This window comes from Ipomoea triloba, chromosome 6, assembly GCF_003576645.1.
Source record: "Ipomoea triloba cultivar NCNSP0323 chromosome 6, ASM357664v1".
Taxonomy (NCBI): Eukaryota; Viridiplantae; Streptophyta; class Magnoliopsida; order Solanales; family Convolvulaceae; genus Ipomoea; species Ipomoea triloba.
The window spans coordinates 10,017,926-10,038,227 of NC_044921.1; the positions used below are offsets into that span (position 1 = coordinate 10,017,926).

General features: G+C 37.1%; 1 protein-coding gene across 1 annotated transcript; it reads left to right on the forward strand.

The window, feature by feature from the left end:
• Positions 1 to 9,758: 9,758 nt before the first annotated feature.
• On the forward strand, positions 9,759 to 14,874 carry LOC116021583 (protein NRT1/ PTR FAMILY 1.2-like). The gene is made up of 4 exons (XM_031262017.1): positions 9,759 to 10,010; positions 10,451 to 10,668; positions 11,613 to 12,145; positions 13,876 to 14,874. The coding sequence occupies exons 1-4, from the start codon at positions 9,908 to 9,910 to the stop codon at positions 14,750 to 14,752; spliced, it is 1,731 nt and encodes a 576-aa protein (XP_031117877.1). The 5' UTR covers positions 9,759 to 9,907; the 3' UTR covers positions 14,753 to 14,874.
• The last annotated feature ends 5,428 nt before the right edge of the window (positions 14,875 to 20,302 follow it).

Sequence of the window (20,302 nt, forward strand, 5' to 3'; positions counted from 1 at the left end):
TAGCCTTGGATTCTTGTCTGAGACTAGAAATCTCTTGTCTGATTTCCTGAGTGATCTCTTGCTTAAGATTTGCCCGATCATTTTTCAATTCCATGATCGTCCTGGTAAGCTTTTCATCTACTTCACGGATATCTTCCCTCCTCTGTTGAGTAAAGCCAAGTTGAGAGTTGTATTGTAGCCTGAACTAGGTCATTTGGCCTCCATTGCCTTGATTTTGATTATACATCAATCTGCCCTTGTCATTTTGTCCATAAGCAGCCTTGTTTCCATAATTGTATTGTCCTCGCGCTTGATATCCATCATTGTTGTTCCATCCCTCGCCCTGTTTCCAATTGTTGTTCGACCTTTGATTTTGTCCATAGGCATTGTAGTTGGAGTTTCTTTGATAGTCCACCGCCTCAACCTGCTCGGGTGCAGACGGTGAAGTGCAAATATTAGTATCATGTGGTCCTCCATAGATGTTACAGTAAAGTGCCAAAGCCATACAAGGCTTGGGTTTTCCTTCCATTTTTTCTACCATGGCCTGTAACTTCTTGATCTCATGATTCATTGCCTCTATTTTAGCCTCACTCGCCACATGGCTATTACTCTCATACATGCCTCCGTGCTCTCCTCGTCGGTCATACCAACAAGAGGTATTCTTAGATATTCTCTCGATCAATTCTTCAGCTTCAGGCAAACCTAAGGAGACAAAGGCACCGCTGGAGGATGAGTCAAGTAACATCTTTCCGTCATCGGTTAGCCCTCTGTAGAATGAGCTAATCACGTCCCATGGGTGCATCAGATCTTGCGGCATTGTCTTTTGAGAACCTTGAATCGTCTCCAAGCCTCCCCCAAACTCTCAAGCCTTCCTTGCTTGAATTCCTGTATTAGCCTTCGAATCCTCATAGTCTTTGTGATGGGGAAGAACTCGTTCATGAATTCACGATGCAACTATTGCCATGATCTGAAATGATTGTCGTCTTGGCTTTCCAGCCAACGTGCTGCCTCTCGTATAACTGAAAATGGGAATAATTTAAGTCGAATTATCTCCTCACTAACGCCTTCTTGTATGTACATCCCACATGCTCGTATGAACCTTATTATGTGTGCATTGGGATCTTCGGATGGTAATCCCGAGTATTGACTATTCTGGACCAGTGTGAGAATAGTTGGATGCACGTGAAAGTTGACGTTTTCCATCGGCGGTACATAGATCGAGTTGTGCATGTTAAAATCCAGAGTCTTATAATCTGCAATTGATCTCTGTGGTTCCTGAGGGATTCCATAGTATTCTTCTTCACGAATGTTTTCTTGGTGGTTTGCTCTGTTAGCTTGTGGTTCTTCAAGAATTGGTTCTTCATGGTTAATTGGTCCTTGTGGATTAACTGGTGTTGGGGGCGGGTTTGGTATAGTCGCTCCTCTTCCTTGTGAATTTCTTGTTGCGCTTGATGAAGCCATTTGTGACCTTTGGGTATTTTTCTTCCTAGTTGCTCTATTGATTTCTGGAATGTAAGGTAGTAAGCCTTGATTTCCTTTTGCTCGCGTGTGCATTCACCTATTAAGATTATCAATGAAGCAAAGATTCCACAATTGACTAGAAGTAGTCAATTGGGTAAGTAGCAAAAACAAACAAAATAGAAAATAAACAAAATAAAGTGGTGTGGATTAACAATGCTCAAATCTAGCAATCATTCAATCAAAGTAAACGAAAACATTTGACAACCTATTGCCTTCCCCAGCAACGGCGCCATTTTGACAAAGCTTGTATGTGTAGGATGAAATGTCAAAAGATATGTGTGTGTTAAAACGGAAAGTCAGTGACTCCCCGAGTGTCGGTGTCGAAGGAAGGACGTGGAGGTGTGTCAAATGTTCGAGTGTTCACGTGATTGAGTCATGCAATAGATTTGAGAGTGGGGAATTGTGATTTGTGAGTGAAAAGAGTTCATAAGATTGGGTTTGTGTGAGAAAATGGTGTAAAGTAAAAGAGATTGAAAATTATGTAAAGAGGTAGGGATTGGATAGTGCTCATCTATGTTGCATCTTGGTGTGTCTAAGGTAATGGATAAACAAGACAAAGATGTTGGCTATTCAAGAGTGTGTGTTCTTAGTCCTTTTCCACCTTTGTGTACTAAGGCTTCTTGGACTTAGTAATGCTTTCAAGCATCCAAAGTTCTAAGAGGAATTTTATCAAACACTTTAGCTACACACTATCCTACTATTCTTAAGAAGTTCATAGGATCTATGATTGCTACAAAGCTTCAATCCCAACTCTAATCAAAGACATGAAAGAGTCAAGAGTTCAATCTCTCATCTAGATTGGCCAAATCCTAACAAGATATCATCAAAACAACAATCAATAGACAAGAATAGATAACTCAACAATCTAAGCATTTAGATCCAAAAATAGATATAAGATCCTCACACTAGCAACATATCTTCCCACAATCCAAATCCCTAGATTAAACTAGCCACTCATGATATGAAATTCAAGACAAAAGCTAATTCAATCCAAGAACAAAATAGTAATATATAATAGAAATGTAATAGAAATCACCTAGAGTTGAAGTGATCCTTCAATCCAAGCTTGTTGTCTTCTACAATGGAAATTATCTAAACTACTCCTAAAATTATCTAAAATCTTTCCCAAAATTGGGAAAGGAAAATGGAAAAGGTAGTTCTAAAAAATGGAAAAAGCTCCTTTGAAAATCTATCAAGGGGGTTTAAATAGTCTCCGAAAAGCAACCCTAGGGAAATTCGCGCATTGCAGTCTCCACGCCGCTCCACACGCGTGTGATCATGCGTGGGAGGCTACTGGATTGTGGCCACGCACACTCACACGCGTGTGGCGGTCTTCTTGGGTCCTTCGGGGCTCCGATCTTACCTGGTTCGTTCCTTAAGCTCGGTTTTCGTTCCTATTTGCTCCCGAGACTCCTGTATCACCTCATTTAGGCTAAAAATAGCTTTGCGTGTTGGTTAGTGAATTTAAAGCATATTTGATCACAATTTATCATGTAAGGATGCTAAAAGCGTGACAATACACCCTAAGGATTTAAACCTAGGCTCTGATACCACTATGTCACGCCCCACTTCTATAACATGACCCGACCGTATCGTCACGTGAAAACTTGTAACAATACGAAGCCTAACCATACATACCTCTCGAAACCTTCATAACAACACTTGAATACATAATAATTCCACTACAAAGAACTAGTTCTTCCCAAAACATTCATCAGTTCACCACTATTAAATATTTATAATCAATAGTAGTATGTCCAGAATGCACCACAAGCACCAAAATCAAGCACAATGGTTTACTAGAAATACAAATGGGGCAAAACTATTATCCCTCACAAGCAAAAATCCATGATAAGCTCCAATACTAGGACTAAGTCTCCTAGTTTCAAAAGTCACCTTCAAGACCCCACCACTTGCGCCTCGTACTATTCACATATCCTTAACTACTCTGAAACATGAGGAAAATACAAATAATGAGCTAATGCCCAGTAAGTGCTACTCTTCTCAACCCCGGATCAAGTAACCTTAATATAATACAATAAGGTTTAGAGTAATAATTAGATGCAAATCTCGATCGTTTAACTATACCAAATTCATAATATAATTATATCATAATGTACACAAGTTCTCCAAAATAAAAACTTTAGCTTTAGCTACATGGGCATCAACATTACTTCATAACACAATACTTTCAAAAGTTCAAATCATTCTTTAACCCATGACTCATTGGCAACCTACAATCACCGTTATACCTTGTGGCACGGGCCATCATCGGTATAATGGTCTAAAAAGACTTGACGATTCGGAATGAATCAAGCTCAACGATTCAGAATGAGCCGGATGGAACGTTCCAACAAATAATTCAAAAGTAAAGACTCGACGATTCGGAATGAGTTAAGCTCGACGATTTGGAATGAGCATTTAGGAACGTTCCAAGCCAAACAAAACAAACAAAAAAATGTAGGTTGCCTCATGAGTTTGGTCAAACGTTCAAAATAATTCTTATAATCAAATAGCCCATTGTAGCAAAAATCATTTTCTTAAAATCACATAACAAAACACATATCCAAAAGTAATATGAAATCCGTATAGCTCGTAACTTGGCAAAACAAATATGACATCATAAACTAATAATTGTCAAATAAGTTACTTGATCCTCTTTTAGAGCAAAATACCTTAGTACAAATCATACCCATAGATCGAATAATAGTGAAATCAAACTTTAACAATCGTAAATAGCTTGAGTCATACTATATCAAAAGCCCAAAGTAATTTTAAGTCAAACTAACCCTAGGTATTCCAAGTAGTAGAGAATAGAGATTCCAAAATAGGTTATGGGTTTTTCAAAATAAGGAGAGAATAAGATTTAACCACTTACCTAAAACATCCAAATCTTAGCTATTAAGCTCACCCACATACTCCTTGTCAAAATCCCTAATATTTTCAAAACATCAATCTTAGGGCTCCAATGATAAACCCAACTCAAAAAGAGTGAAATATGGAGGTCAAACTTTCCTAGAATACTCCTAAAATTACTTGAGACCTAAGCTTGAAGAAGATGGAGATCAAAGCTTCAAGATTTTTCCTTCCCTTATCTCTCTAGCAACTCTGCTTATTTTCTTTCAAGTGAGATATTTATCCAAAGGTCAAAGTGATTCCTTAATCTTTAAGGATAAAGAGGGGTAATTTAGTAATTTTATCTAATATCCAACTTTAATAACCTTTGACTTGGTGACCTCATTTAATAAACCTAAATAGAATTGCTTTTCTAAAAATATGGGTATTACAACCCCTATTCTAGATTAGGAAGTCAAAGGAGAAAAGAAAAGGCAAGCAAAAGGTGACAGAAGGTGATGCAGACACAAATCCCATCCAGATGATCAAAGTGTTCCTTGAGAGCTCACCTGCTGTAAGAAGAAGGACTAGGTTTGCCTCTGTCCAAATTGAAGCACCATCGCCAACACAAACCATAAGGACTAATAGGAAATAGTCTACGCTTGAGAAGTCTCCTCCCAAATCCAAAGGTCAGAAGAGAAAGAAGAAAATTGCAAAAGATCAATCCTCACCATCAATTGACCTGACCATTGATCTGACTGAAGCTACACCGGCTGAGGTTCACAAACCTCTATTTTTTTTACTGGAAATGCAAAAGCTAGATGGGAGTCAATCAGTAAGCGCCAAATCCTGGGAGAAAGATTCTTGGATGTTGAAAAGTTCATATCTCAATGCCAACTGCTGCCCATCTTTCAACAATTGAAATTGATGAAGACAGTCACACACATGAAGGATTACCCCCCCCCCCCTAGTGGCTATCAAAGAATTCTATGCTAATCTTATGGAACTAGTAAATCAACCTAGCTCACCTCTCTCTGGTCGTGTATAGATAAGGAACAACTATTAGAATTTCACTCTAGGGACAATCAACCTATATCTAGGAATTGAGGAGGCTGACGATATTGAGGACCTAGAGGTGGACCAGAATACAATTGCCAAGACAATCACAGGTGGCATGGTCAGCTATTGGCCAACTAAGACAAACCTGCTGCTTGCCAAGTACCTTACCACTAAGCATGCTATCTTGCATAAAATTGTCTTGGCAAACTAGATCCCCATTGAACACAGAGGTGAATTGAACTTACAAGATTTGCAAAGGCATACCAGTTGATATGGATCACATAATCTATCACCATGTAATCGATTTTCTGGAGCTGAAAGAGTCTAAGGTGAAGCTGACATTCCCTAGCACCATCTATGGTTTGTTGTGGTCTCAAGGTTTTAGACCTTATGCTGGTGAAACTCTAGACAAGCCCACAATCAGAAAAATCAATTATCGTCTGAAGCAGAACACTCATGTGCTTGATATCTACCTAGAACAAGGAGGCAATCCAACTCCACCCATGGTCATTCAAAGTTCCAAACACAAAGTCATGACATCTCAGATCCTTGAGAAGAACATAAGTGATCTGAACATGGTAATCCAAGTGTTAGTAGAGAAAAGAAATATGGAAATGAAGCTTCTCGAGCAATTTAGGTTGAATGAACATGAAGAGGAGATAGCTACTGTTGCTCGGGCTGCTCAAAATTCTTCTACTGAAAGAACTAGAAATGTTGCAACTGTTGAATCTACTGAGACTGCTGGGACCAGCTAGTGTGCTGAGTCATCAGAATCGGAACGATTCTGAAGTTATATCTGGGGTTGCTTTTTCTACTTGGTCCTACTATAAAATCTTGTGGCTACAGATTCACAATTTTCTAGCAATAGGGGGAGTTGAACAACCCTTCTAATTATGGTTACTACTGTTACTTGCTACTTGTTCCTAGTTTACTATATTCACTATTGTCCCCTAGTTATAGTTTAAAGGTTGCTACTCTGTTTAGGGATTATTCTATTTTTTGAAGACCCTTAGTAGCTGCTATCGTTGAAGACTTTATCTTTTAGCATAGGCTGCTGTAATAAAATCATGTAATAGGGTCCAGTTGAAATTACTCGAATGCACTCAGTTCTTTAATGTTCAATTAAGTCTTTATGGTATATCTGAACTATCTTATCTAATTAGGAAACTGTTGTTCAAAGTAGAATACTACATTGCCAGGAAACTTAAAACAAAGGGGGAGATTGTTAATAAAAGAGTTTTGTTAAAAGAATATCTGAAAAGATTTAAAACTCCCAAGTTGTTATAGTTTCATGTCAATCAGTTATTCTATCTGATAGTTCAGAAGATAATTCAGCAAAGTTTTATTGTATTAAGAGTAGATCGAGTCTATGCTAGTAGTTCAGCATAAAGTTCAGAAGATTCAGAGATCTGAAGATCTGAAGACTCAAAGACGTTGACCTGAACCAGGACACACAGTAGTTCAGACGAGGTCATTCAGAGCGGTTATTCAGTTACAACTAATTTTGATTCCAGGTGCTATAAATAGGAAGATTACTCTCATAAAAGGGTTATTGATTTTCAGATATTGATCCACATATTAAGTCTGATGGAGCTTAAGAAAAAACTTGACAAAGACTGCCTTTGATTGAAGTTGGAATTCTCGTGAGAGAATATGGGCATGTATTCACTCTGATCAAAGCGCGGTGCGCTACTATTGAGGGGGAGCCTCAGCACAATAAGATCAGGCAATCGAGATCTTAACAACTCTTCAAGGCAGAACTCGTAGGATGGTGATTTGAAGAGGAAGGGGCGCCGGCGCGCACCATAGCACCGTGGAGGGCGTCGGGGCGCCCAGGGCCAACGGTCGTGCCCCGCACACGCCTGGCGCGCAGGGTGGCGGCTCGTCGTACCGCCACCTAGGCGGCCTAGCTGCCTGGCGCGGGGTGGCAGCCAGTCGTGCCACCACCCGGGTGGACTAGGCGCGCCTGCCTGGTGCGTGCAGGGCGCGACAGTGCGCCCGTCCCTCGCGTGGGTACTTCCTCCATGTTCCTTGCGGTACGTGTCGCTTGATAGCTAGATGGGGTGATCGTGCGACGGGACGACATGGGACGCGTGTTTGGAAGAAGATGGCATTCCTTGGATGGCGTACACGTGGAGGGTGCATGAGGATCCACTAGTAGTATAAAAGGAGCGGTCTGGTCCATGTAAGGCATCCCTCCTATTAGGATCCATTCAATAGCTCAGTGTTCAGGTCTTTCTCCCCTAGTTGGTGTTCCTGGGTTCAAGTCTTAGTGGCAACGTAGTTGTGTATTTTTTATTAATTATTTATTAGTCTCTAAGTTCCTTATTTATTGTATTTATTTAGTAGTCCAATATTATTTATTTACTTATTATTTTGGACCGCAATTTCCTGGGTCAGTATCTTTGGGTTTTGTACATATTTTGCTGGGACTCATGCCCCCAATCAATAATATTATCATTTCCTGTTTTGTTCTATATTATTATACCCAATTTATGGTAGACCCGGTCCCAATAAAACCATCACTATGAAATAATGTGTTTTTAGTATTGATGTTGTGAGTTTTAGTGTGAGTGAATGTGGTATGGAAGGTGATAAAACGAAGAGTCAAAACTCCCTGAGTGTCGTGTCTCTCAAGGATGACAAATTGGAACGAATTAGTGTTGACATTAAAGGTGTTAAAAGGTAAGAGTTGCAAGTATTACTAAGGGTTGTTTTGATAAGTAAGTTGGGGTTGTAGGAACAAGAGTAAACTAAACAATATAAAAGGGAAATGAAGGGCATGTACACCAAGGTTAGACAAATCGATTGATCGTCATAAGGGGATTTGAAAACGAGTTTCGAGATTGAATTAGGGAGTCACGGTATTTATACCGAGTGGCGTCACACTCAGACTCTCAATCCTCATTCGGTTGAGGCATTTTATCGAACACCTTGCCTACCACTCCTCCCGGACCTTGTCCTTTCGAACTAAGGGCGGGGATGTAGATGAGTCGGGCTCGTGAGAGGCCGCTATTGCGCACACTCTCACTTCCACTTGGTTCACTAACTATTCCGGCCGAAATAGAAGCAAAGTTTGAACAACACCATCCATACAAAACTTCAATCATACTCCACCATTCTCATAATCATAAGGCAAGATTTAAGCATCAATCAAATGTTTAACATGGGCACACACACCCCAAAGTATTCTACTGAAACATGGTGAACATTCAAGCAACAAAGTAAAATTACACTAAGTAGGAATTTTAAAGAAGCAATCTTAAGAAAAGAGTATTTTACCTAAGGAGTGATGAGTTTTACATCTTCAATCCATCTTCATTAATCTAAAAAACTATTCTAACTAGTGGGAATGAGTATGTTCTTCCTCCCCAAAGGGGAAGGAATGGAAAAAGAAATCAGATCTGAAATTGTGGAAGTCCCCCAAATGAGAAAGGAGGGTTTAAATAGTTGTCCAAAAAGTTGAAATTCCGCTGTTACCCTACTGGACGCGTCCACGCCCGTCACCACGCGTGTGGTGCCGCGTGGTTGCATTCTGGAATTGTTCCACGTCCACCACCACGCGTGTGGTGGTGCGTGGTGGCCTCCTGCTGGTCGATTCTTGGTTTGTTGCTTCTTTTTGCTCTAGGACTTTGCTATATCCTGCGGAAACGACTCAAAACACATCCTTTGAGTTGGATTTGTCAATTATGTGTTAATTAGAGGTTTTATCTATGAAAGATGATCACAATAGGATGCTGAAAATGTAAAATGTTATCCAAATATGACCCGAAACTTGACTGTTTTTTGCGCTTATCAAGTATATTAAAAATATACCTTGTATTCAGGGAAAATAAATTATTTGACTACTAAAAGTATATTATTTTGTATAATATATATTCAGTACACAAATAATGTACTTCTATTACATTATAAAATGTATATTTTTTATAGTTCACACAGCATTATGTGGACTATGGTCCACATAATAATTTGTCAATTAGTATAAATGTACATTATCTTACCTTAAAAATTTTATTATTCTAACACATAATAGACATATTCTAATACATAATATACATTATTCTAACTCATAAAATTCAACGATGCTGTTTTAAACTGTGGTCCACAGAACTGTGTGGATCATAGTGTCCATACAATAATTTACCGTCTTATATATATATACCTCTACTTTGTCGTTATCACAGTGGCCCATACTTCCCATTTTTTTTAACTTTGAATTTTAGCTTTCATCATGTGGGCCCCCGGCCCCTGTTAAATTGTTGGGCGCTTGGGCAATGGCTGGTATGGTGGTATTTTTGTCCTTTCGTTCCTAAAATTCATTGCATATTTGCATGTTTTATGTTTATACGGGTTCATGCCGCTGACACTGCACAAGTGCACATACTAAAAAAAGATAGACTAATCATCGTTTCCACTCCCACAGTTCCACCACTCTCTTCTTCTTCTTCTTCCTGAAGATCGAGTGGATTTTAGAAAGTGAGGAACCCAGTGAATTTGTATCACTGTTGCCATGGAAAATTTCACAGACGAAAAGGGTGAGCAGCAGCCTCTCTTGGAGACTTCTGCTCCTCAGCCTCGGGGTGGTGGCTTAAGAACTCTGCCCTTCATTGCTGGTAATACAATTTTTCTTCTCCTTAGCTCTTTTCTTTTTAAATAGCCCTGAGCAGTTCATAGTTATGTATGCGTTCAAAATTTGGGGTAGTGTTGGGGAGAGGCCGGCTAGCACTGTGGTTGGAGAATTGTTGGGTGAAGGTCGGTAAAGGACAAATCTAGCATCAAGTGGTTGGGAAATTATTAGGTGAAGGCCGGTAAAGGACTTAGTGCCAACCTCATCATTCAGTGTCTCAAACAATGTAATAGCGGTTTATAAGGAAATATAGTTGTGCCTTTGCTAGTACTAGCTATAGCTTTTGTGGTAAGTGGTAAGCATTTGATCCAAAAAATTGGGTACCGCCGGTTCACTTAGCTTGTTAATTTGAACATGGAGTTGTGTAATAATTTTGGTAGCTGGTTTTTATCTTACTATAATTTTGTATGCTCTGATCATGGATAGGAAATTTGGCATTGACCAATATGGCGATTCTTGGGTTAGCTCCCAACATGATTCTGTATCTGATGAGGGAGTATCAAATGGATATGGCTAGTGGATCCAATGTACTGTTTTGGTGGAGTGCAGCTTCTAATATCACCCCTGTTATCGGAGCTTTTATGGCAGATTCTTTTGTGGGCCGGTTTCAAATAATTACCATGGGATCTGTTATTGGCCTTGTGGTAAAAGTTTTCAGTTAATTCTTATAGTTTCTGGACTGCGTAATCAAGCATATTTTACAGAGCCAGTTATTGTGGTTTTATATGTTCTTACAGTTTCTTGCTAGCTTTACTAATTTCACTAGGATGGATGCTGATAATCATGTACATTAATTGCTTATTTATTGACAGTTTTTACTATTTTCAAGCATTTACACTTCATTAAACAAGAAAAGGACATTGTTTAGAAAATAAGATATATATAAGCTCTGATTTTACTTTTCTGAAGTCTTGGTAAACACTGCTCACCTTGTAACCCTAGCTGGAAAAGAACTATAAGGAGATAAACCAGCCTATGTTGTTTATAGTTGACCGGCTCAAACCAAAAGAGTTCGGATTCAAACTAGTGACCTTGTCTTTACAAGTTTGTATCCCGTTTTTGTTCTCCTTTTGTGTGGTGAGAGTGGAAGGTGGAATTATCTTTTGGGATGGAGGATGGTCTCAGTTCAGACACTTGGACATGGGATAAATGTTAGGGGCAAAGTCATTGTCATTACAGCTAATGAACTTTTGTACATATATTTGTTGGTAGAATACCAGAAGCACCTACATAGGGTCTCTCTCCTTTTTTTTTTTTTTTCTTTTAATAAATAAGCTAAATTTTAATTATTTAGGTAACTTTTTGACACAAGCTAGGTTTTATTACAGCAGCTTCAAATCTATCCTGAGAAGTGAAAGAAAGTCGCGGGCTAAACCATTTAATTGTCTTTATCCAGTTACACTGATTCATTGTGGTTCTTTTTTTTTTTTGACCACAAATTCTCTGAGTCAAGTTTTCCTTTAATTACAATGTATGTTGTTCTGCTGGAATGTTATGTTATTCTCAAACTCTTGGAACTTCATTAAAGGCTTTTTGCAGGCATAGAACTAAAGTGTCTTGGATGATGAAACCCATATATATTTTGTAGGGAATGTTTCTCTTTTGGCTAACAACTGTTATACCGCAAGCAAAGCCCCCTCCCTGCTTGGATTCGAACAACACTTGCAGTTCTGCAACAGGGGTCCAACTTTTTCTTTTATTTACCTCTTTTATTCTTGTGTCCATTGGTTCTGGAGGGGTAAATTCTTCTTCATTGGCGTTTGGTGTTGATCAGTTAAAGAATGAGGGTGTGAAAATGGAGAGATACTTTGGCTGGTACTATGCTATTACCTTAGTGTCGGGCCTCGTTGCCATGACTTGTCTGGTTTATATCCAAGAGAACATGGGGTGGGAAATCGGATTTGGCGTTCTTCTTCTGCTTATGCTATGTGCAGCTGTTTTAATCTTTCTGGGTTCCCCTTTCTATGTGAAACCAAAGTCCAAAGGAAGCTTACTCACAGGGTTAATTCAGGTGATTGTAGCTTCTTACAGAAAGAGAAGTCTCCTGCTTTCATCTGGCAATGGAAGTATAGGATACTATCAAGAAGGTACCATGTTACGTCTCCCAAGTGATACACTGAGGTAAGGGGATCCATTGTACGAGTGTTTTTGACACTTTGTCCTACTATTGTATCACTAACAATGTTGATCTATTACTTTCAAAACTCGCTTAATCCAAGTATCATTTTCTTGACGTATATAAATGGTTCTTCGGTTCTTCCGGTGGTGAAATCTCGGGCCATTTTTCACCGGGGAAAAATATTTTTCCTTCTACCGCCACTAATGACGACCACTCTGTCATCTAACGGCTTTTCTAGACAGATTTATTATTATTATTTATTTTGGTCATTAGAAAAGGAAATTACGGTTTTACTTTTGCTATAATTTTTTCCGGTAAAAAATGGACGGAAATTTTACTAGGACTATTTACGCTAAGAAAATGATACTCGTGGACCAATTATGCAAATTTGAAAGTAGTGGATCTATATTGTCAGTGACAGAATACTTGTGCGACCAAAAGTATGAAAAACTTACAGCGTGTTTGGTTTGTGGAATAGGTCGGAAATGAAATACCATTTCTGAGAATAGACATATTCCCCTGTTTGGTTTGTCATTCTATTCCTAGGAATAGCACTCCCGGGAATGAGCTATTATTCCCTTTGCAAAGTGAATAGCAATTCCTAAAGGACCCCCTAGTATTAGCTATTCCTAAGTATTTGAAAATAACTTTTGTACTATAATAGCGTAAATACCCTCTTGTATTATATTATAATTCTTAATATATATATTAAAAATATAAGTAATAACAATAACAATAATAATAATAATAATAATAATAATAATAATAATAATACATTTTTATTATTCTAAGTTATGAGTTGATTTTCAAAAAAATAATAATAATACATTTTTATGTAGGGGTATTTATGTCTTTTACACACATTCCATTTCTATTCCTTAAACTAACCAAACATTGAAATTACATTCCTAAAATCTATTCCTTCGGCGAATCAAACAATAGAATACAACTCATATTCTATTCCTTATTTAATTACCTATGAAATACTATTCATATTCCATTAAAATTCATTCTGTGAACCAAACATGCTGTTAATTCTTTACCTTTACCAATTCCATTACCATTCTGATTCCAATGTTTGAACCAAACACACCCTTACATTTTTTGAGTACTATTGCCTCTGTTATAATACATTATCCGTTCATAACTACTTTCTCAACTTATTGAAGCACAAAGAGTCAATAATATCGCCTCCACTGAGACTCGAAACCACCCTTACATTTAAATTATTGATTATATATAGGTTTTCTTAACGTATAATCATATATAAATGGTCTTTCCTGAGTTCCTATGGTTAAATCTCCATTTATTTTTCACGAGGGAAAAATATTTCCCCTTTATACAAGCGTAAAACTGTCTTTTCCTTTTACCACCACTAATGACCACTTTGTCATCTAATGGCTTTTTAGACAGATTGTTTTTTTATTATTTATTTTGGTCAATAGAAAAGGAAAAGGTGATTTTACCCTTACTATAATTTTTTCAGTGAAAAATAGACATAATTTCACCGGAAGGATCATTTACGCTAAGATAATGATGCTCGTGGACCAATTATGTAAGTTTTGAGAGTAGTGAATTAATGTTGTTAGTGACAAAATACTCGGGGACCAAAAGTGTGAAAAACTATATTCTTTACCTTTACCAAATACCAAATGTCTGATTTACATTACCATTCTGATTCCAATGTTTGAATAAAACGCATCCTTACATTTAAATCATTGATTATATATAGGTTTCTTAATAAAGCTTGCATTATACAAGATCCCCATCAAGACTTGAACTCAGATGGAAAAGCAGCAGATCCATGGAGTCTTTGTACAGTAGATCAAGTAGAGGAGCTGAAAGCAATCCTAAATGTTATCCCAATCTGGGTTACTGGTGTTATAATGAGCATAAATATCAGCCAAGGTTCTTTTGACACCCTTCAAGCCACCACTGTGGATCGCCATATAATAGGCTCTAGCTTTCAAATTCCAGTAGGCTCCCTGGGAATTTTCTCATTCGTTTCTGTGATAATTTGGCTTGTGTTATACGAACGAGCCATTATACCCATTGCTTCAAGAATCATGGAAAAGCCCATTCGATTTAGTACGAAGACAAGAATGGGATGTGGGATCTTTGTATCTTTCCTGTCTGTCGTGGTGGCAGCTGTTGTGGAGACCGTTAGGCGGAGCCTTGCAAATAAGGAGGGATACTCGGAGGATCCAGAGGGCATAATCAAGATGTCAGTATTGTGGCTAGTGCCACACTTGATGCTTGTAGGCTTTGCAGAGGCCATGAATGCAGTTGCTCAAAACGAGTTCTACGTATCAGAGTTCCCCCAAAGCATGGCGAGCATAGCGTCCAATCTTCTCGGACTAGGCTCCGCTGCAGGGAGCGTGGCTGCTAGCTTTCTGATGAGTGCTATCAATGACATGACTGAAAGAGGAGAAAGCGGGAGCTGGATATCCAGCAACATAAACATGGGTCACTATGACTACTACAACTGGATTCTTGCCGGGTTAAGCATGGCTAATATGTTGCTTTTCTTCTTTTGTAGCCGGGCTTATGGCCCCTGCCGTGAAGAGAATGACCTAAACACTGTTGTGGAAGTAGAGGCGGCGTCCTAAACTAGTACTGTATTAGAAAGTTAAAGCCTTCATATCCCCTGTAAATAGCTACATATAAGATTGCCATGTATATGCCTGGCCATAATGGATAAATAAAATTTGGTTAGTTTGTATTTTATTTAGTTGTAGTATCAGCCTGTATACCAAGCTTGCTGCACCTGTTAGATATAAATAATCTAACCATACAGAATAGTCTACAAAAAACCTGACATCGTAGTAGCAGAAGCGGAAGCAGTGTTGATCTCCAAGCACAATTGATGTGATGCCTCTTAAACGGTAGACCGTTAATCATATTTGGCTTATACTTGACTCAGAACCTTAGATAGTATATTAGTGTCTACAGTTATGGTGTATGTTAACATTCCAAATTTAGGGGCTTAGAGTTTTGATTTATTGTCTAAGTTATTAGAATGCTTCTGTGACTTAGCTATCTATCTTTTGGCTATCAATTCCAAGCTCTTGGCCGTTACAGGTAGTGTTTAAGTTCAGTTATAAAGAAGTCATGAAATACAATTAGCATTATGCTAACATTAAGAGATCTCTACTTAAGGCATGGTTTTAAGGATTTTAGAGAACATATCGTGTACTCTTTTGTACAAATATTTTGGATGAGTTCTTCTCTTCAGTTGTGCACATAATATATTTTGAGAAACATCCATTAAGTTACCGAGAATAAATATTGGGTTTGTTCATGAGGGGCCTAAGTTGGAAAATTAAAATGCGTGTGGCCATAATGGATATACTCTGTAAAATAGAGGACATATCACTATGATTCGTGTATTTTGTTCTTTGATGAGGGTTGTGCTAGTACTTGCACCAAGTGGGAGAATGTAAGATTTTTCCCTAATAATATATATTATATATTATATATTAGGGTTTTAATTAAGTGGTGCAAGTTGACTAGGCTTATTAAGTGGTTTGGTTGGATTGAATAACTAATAATTGTTATTCAACTCGACTCTATGCCTATATAAACCTGGATTGATGGGATACATGATATGCATTATATAGCACATACAGTTTACGGTACTCATACTGCTCAGTAGACACCAAGATTCTGAGTCAAGTATGAGGCAAATATGCCTAACGGTCTACCGTTCAAGAGGCATCACATCAACTGTGGTTGGAGATCAACACTGCTTCCGCTACTACGAGGTCAGGTTTCTCGTAAACTATTCTGTATGATTAGATTATTTATATCTAAGAGCACCATCATATTGATAATTATAATAAGATAATGATATGTTGTAGTTTCAACTTAACTTCAATTTCGGATTCTGTTTTAATTGAGTTAGGGCAAAAACATTACTGCTATTGCCCTTGAGAAAAATCGTATCAAATTCTTACGAAAATTTCGAATGTGGAAACATTTTTGAAACACTGTGGACCTTGGTTCGAAACGACGTCGTTTTGATGTTAGTGGACGGCGGACGCGAATGACTTCAGGGAATTCATTGTCCAGAATACACATAATCCTTGTCTAGAATACACAGAATGACTTGAGGGAATACATAGAATATTGACACAACTACACAGAAATCATCCTCCTAACATTCGAATACACAAAACACATCACAACCTATGTTTAAGTATCCCTAATCTGAATACACGGAATCGTAGTCTACAATACACAGAATGCCTTCAAAAAATACACAGAATATGAAAACACCAAATACACAAACACATCACCCCTGTATTTAAGTACCACTAACATGAATACACAGAATCATGATCTAGAATACATAGAATGACTTGAAGGAATACACAGAATATTGACACAACTACACAGAAATCATCTTCCTAACATTCGAATACACAAAACATGCCACAACCTATGTAACTATGTTTAAGTACCCCTAACATGAATACACAGAATTGTAGTCTACAATACAAAGAATGTCTTCAAAGAATACATAGAATATTAACACCCTGACTGGAATAGAAAACATGATTTCCAAAAAAAAAAAACAAATCGTTAATTAAAATGACCAAAACGACGTCGTTTTGGTACGAGATGCACAATGCATTATGCACCATGGTCCACGATATAAATTGCCCATCAATAACCACTAAGATGCTTGATGGAGATTATGCACCTATAGATTTATACATATATAGGTTTTGAAACGAGTGGTTCAGACAATCACATAGAGCATCAAGTTCATAGAAGAATAAATCAACCAATTATAGAAGGCAAAAACTTGTGTGAGACCGTCTCACGGATCTCAATCTGTGAGACGGGTCGGGTTATTTATTAAATGGGTCAACATGTGCATCTCACGCCCTCCCTTTATCATTTCTCTACCGTCAATGTTTCTCTCTCTACAGATCGATCTCGATCGCATCTCCGATCATCCGTTCCTATCTCCTCCGCTCAAGCTAGCGCTCTCCGTCTCCCTCCATCTCAAATCCTCTGCTCAAGCTCTGCGTTTCCTTTAATCTCCTCCACCTCTATTTCTGTCGTATCCTCCAACTCCGGTAAGTATTGCAACTCAGCAAATGAGAATTTCACTCATCAATCTCACATCTCTGATCCTCTGCTCCCATCTCATCCGCATCTCCGTATCCTCCCATCTCCAATCCTCCGCTCAAGCTCTCTACCTCTCATCTCCCCCATCTCCATTTCTGCCGTAGCCTCCAACTTCGGTAAGTATTGCAACTCGGCAAATGAGAATTTCTCTCATCTCAGCTATGTTTGAGCAGAAACTGCAATGTATCTTTTTTGTTTTAGAGTACATGTTTGGAAGCTTGTGAATAATTATTGTGATAATTTGAGTAATTCTTATTCCAACTTTAATTACATTTAGATTGAGTAATGCTGAAAGTCTAAAACAGAACCACTATGTTCACTTCTCACTTGCCAAAAACTCCATATTGAATTTAACCCACATATATGCTCAATGATTACACATAATATTACGTATTCTTAACATGACTCCAAGTATTAGTCTTACAGAGAAAAACAATACTTTAAACAAAGAAAACAGAAACAACAACATCATCAGACAGATGTGGAAATAACAGATATAGTCAGCAAAGCAAGAATAATATGTCATTGGATGTTCACAGTATTAGATTTGTGCTAAAATAGTATTGTGTTTGATGATTAGAGTATTAATCATTCATTTGTGCTATGAAGTACTAATTTAGGGTAAAAAGTGTTAGATTTAATGCTTAAAGTATTATGTTTAATTCTTAAAGTTATGATTATTCATTTGCACCATAAAGTAGTATATTTGCACCATAAAGTATTAGATTTAATGGTTAAAGTGTTGAGTATTCATTTGTGCTATGAAGTACTAATTTAGGGTAAAAAGTGTTAGATTTAATGCTTAAAGTATTATGTTTAATTCTTAAAGTTATGATTATTCATTTGCACCATAAAGTAGTATATTTGCACCATAAAGTATTAGATTTAATGCTTTAAGTGTTGAGTATTTATTTGTGCCATGAAGTAATACATTTGTGGTATTAAGTATTGTGTTTGATGGTTAAAGTATTAGATGTAATGGTTAAAGTGTTGAGTATTCATTTGTGCTATGAAGTACTAGTTTTAGGCTATAAAGTATTAGGTTTAATGGTTAATGTATTCACTATTCATTTGTGTTTAAAAGTACTAGTTTTAGCCTATAAAGTATTCAATTTAATGGTTAAAGTGTTGAGTATTCATTTGTGTTATAAAGTACTAGTTTTAGGCTATAAAGTATTCAATTTAATGGTTAAAGTGTTGAGTATTCATTTGTGATATGAAGTAGTATATTTGCACTATAAAGTATTAGATTTAATGGTTAAAGTGTTGAGTATTCATTTGTGTTATAAAGTACTAGTTTTAGGCTATAAAGTATTCAATTTAATGGCTAAAGTGTTGAGTATTCATTTGTGTTATAAAGTACTAGTTTTAGGCTATAAAGTATTCAATTTAATGGTTAAAGTGTTGAGTATTCATTTGTGTTATAAAGTACTAGTTTTAGGCTATAAAGTATTCAATTTAATAGTTAAAGTGTTGAGTATTCATTTGTGCTATTAAGTATTGTGTTTGATGGTTAAAGTCATGATCATTCATTTGTGATATAAAGTAGTATATTTGCACCATAAAGTATCAGATTTAATTCTTTAAGTGTTGAGTATTTATTTGTGTTATGAAGTAGTACATTTGTGCTATTAAGTATTGTGTTTGATGATTAAAGTATTAGATGTAATGGTTAAAGTGTTGAGTATTCATTTGTGTTATAAAGTACTAGTTTTAGGCTATAAAGTATTCAATTTAATGGTTAAAGTGTTGAGTATTCATTTGTGTTATAAAGTACTAGTTTTAGGCTATAAAGTATTCAATTTAATGGTTAAAGTGCTGATTATTTATTTGTTATATGAAGTAGTATCTTTGCACTATAAAGTATTGTGTTTGATGATTAAAGTTATAAATATTCATTTGTCTTATGAAGTAGAATATTCGCAGCTGCTGCTAGGTAATGGAATGGAATAAATTGAGAATGGAAGTATTGTTGCATTAATGTTGCTGCTGCAATGTTGATTTAACCTTAATATGAAATTTTGAAATGCTATGAGCAGCTGCTCTTATTGAATGGCAGTGCAGATATGCTAACAGTAGGTGAGTTTCATCTAAATACTGTGGTTGCGGCTGGTTTTAATAATATAATGCTCTAAGATAGTGGATCTCTTTGTGGTTGAAATTGTGAATCTGGAATGGTTTCTTTAAATAATTTCTAGAATTGGAGGTCATTTGATTAGATGGGTTCAATGATTTATATGGCTTGAACGTGCTTGAAGTTGAATGTATGTTTTGTTGCTGTTTGAGAGGCAATACAATGTGCTGCTATTGGAAAATAAAGGGCAGTAATTTGCTGATAGAAGTGTGTGCAGTTTGGTTTGAAAATTCAATATTGAATTGTTTGAGATTGGGTTGTTTTAATTGTGAGTACTATGGCAGTATAGTCTGCTCAAATTGAATAAATTAGATGGCAAAAGTGTTTGAGAATGATTGAGTTTGATTGGGTTGAGGAGACAGAGACAATGACGCGAGATGCGGCGTGAGATGTAGAGGGTGAGAAGAGTGAGCAACGTTAGATGCATAAAGAGAAACATAAAAAGACACATGATATGCACACATTAACCCGTATACTTGTGTGACCCGACCCGTCTCACGGATTGAGACCCGTGAGACGGTCTCACACAAGTGTGACCCATTAGAGAATATAGGCTTAAGGGAAATAGATAGTTTTGACATTATAAAATAAAATACACCCCAAAAGACTTAAAAGAATGACATCATGCTAAAATACATGCAAGGATAGGTCACTTATATGCTTAAACACACATGAGAACATCATGGTACATTTATATTGACTAATCACGCTTATAATATGACTAATCAATCAATTAATTACACAAATTATACAACTTCAATTCAAGAGGATGGGCAATTAGGGTCAATATACTAGTAGGGATTTTGGACTATGCAAGCAGCCCAATAGCACATAGCCCCAAAATTTTGGGGTACCCTAATCCAACCCTGGGCCCAATAGTTATAGT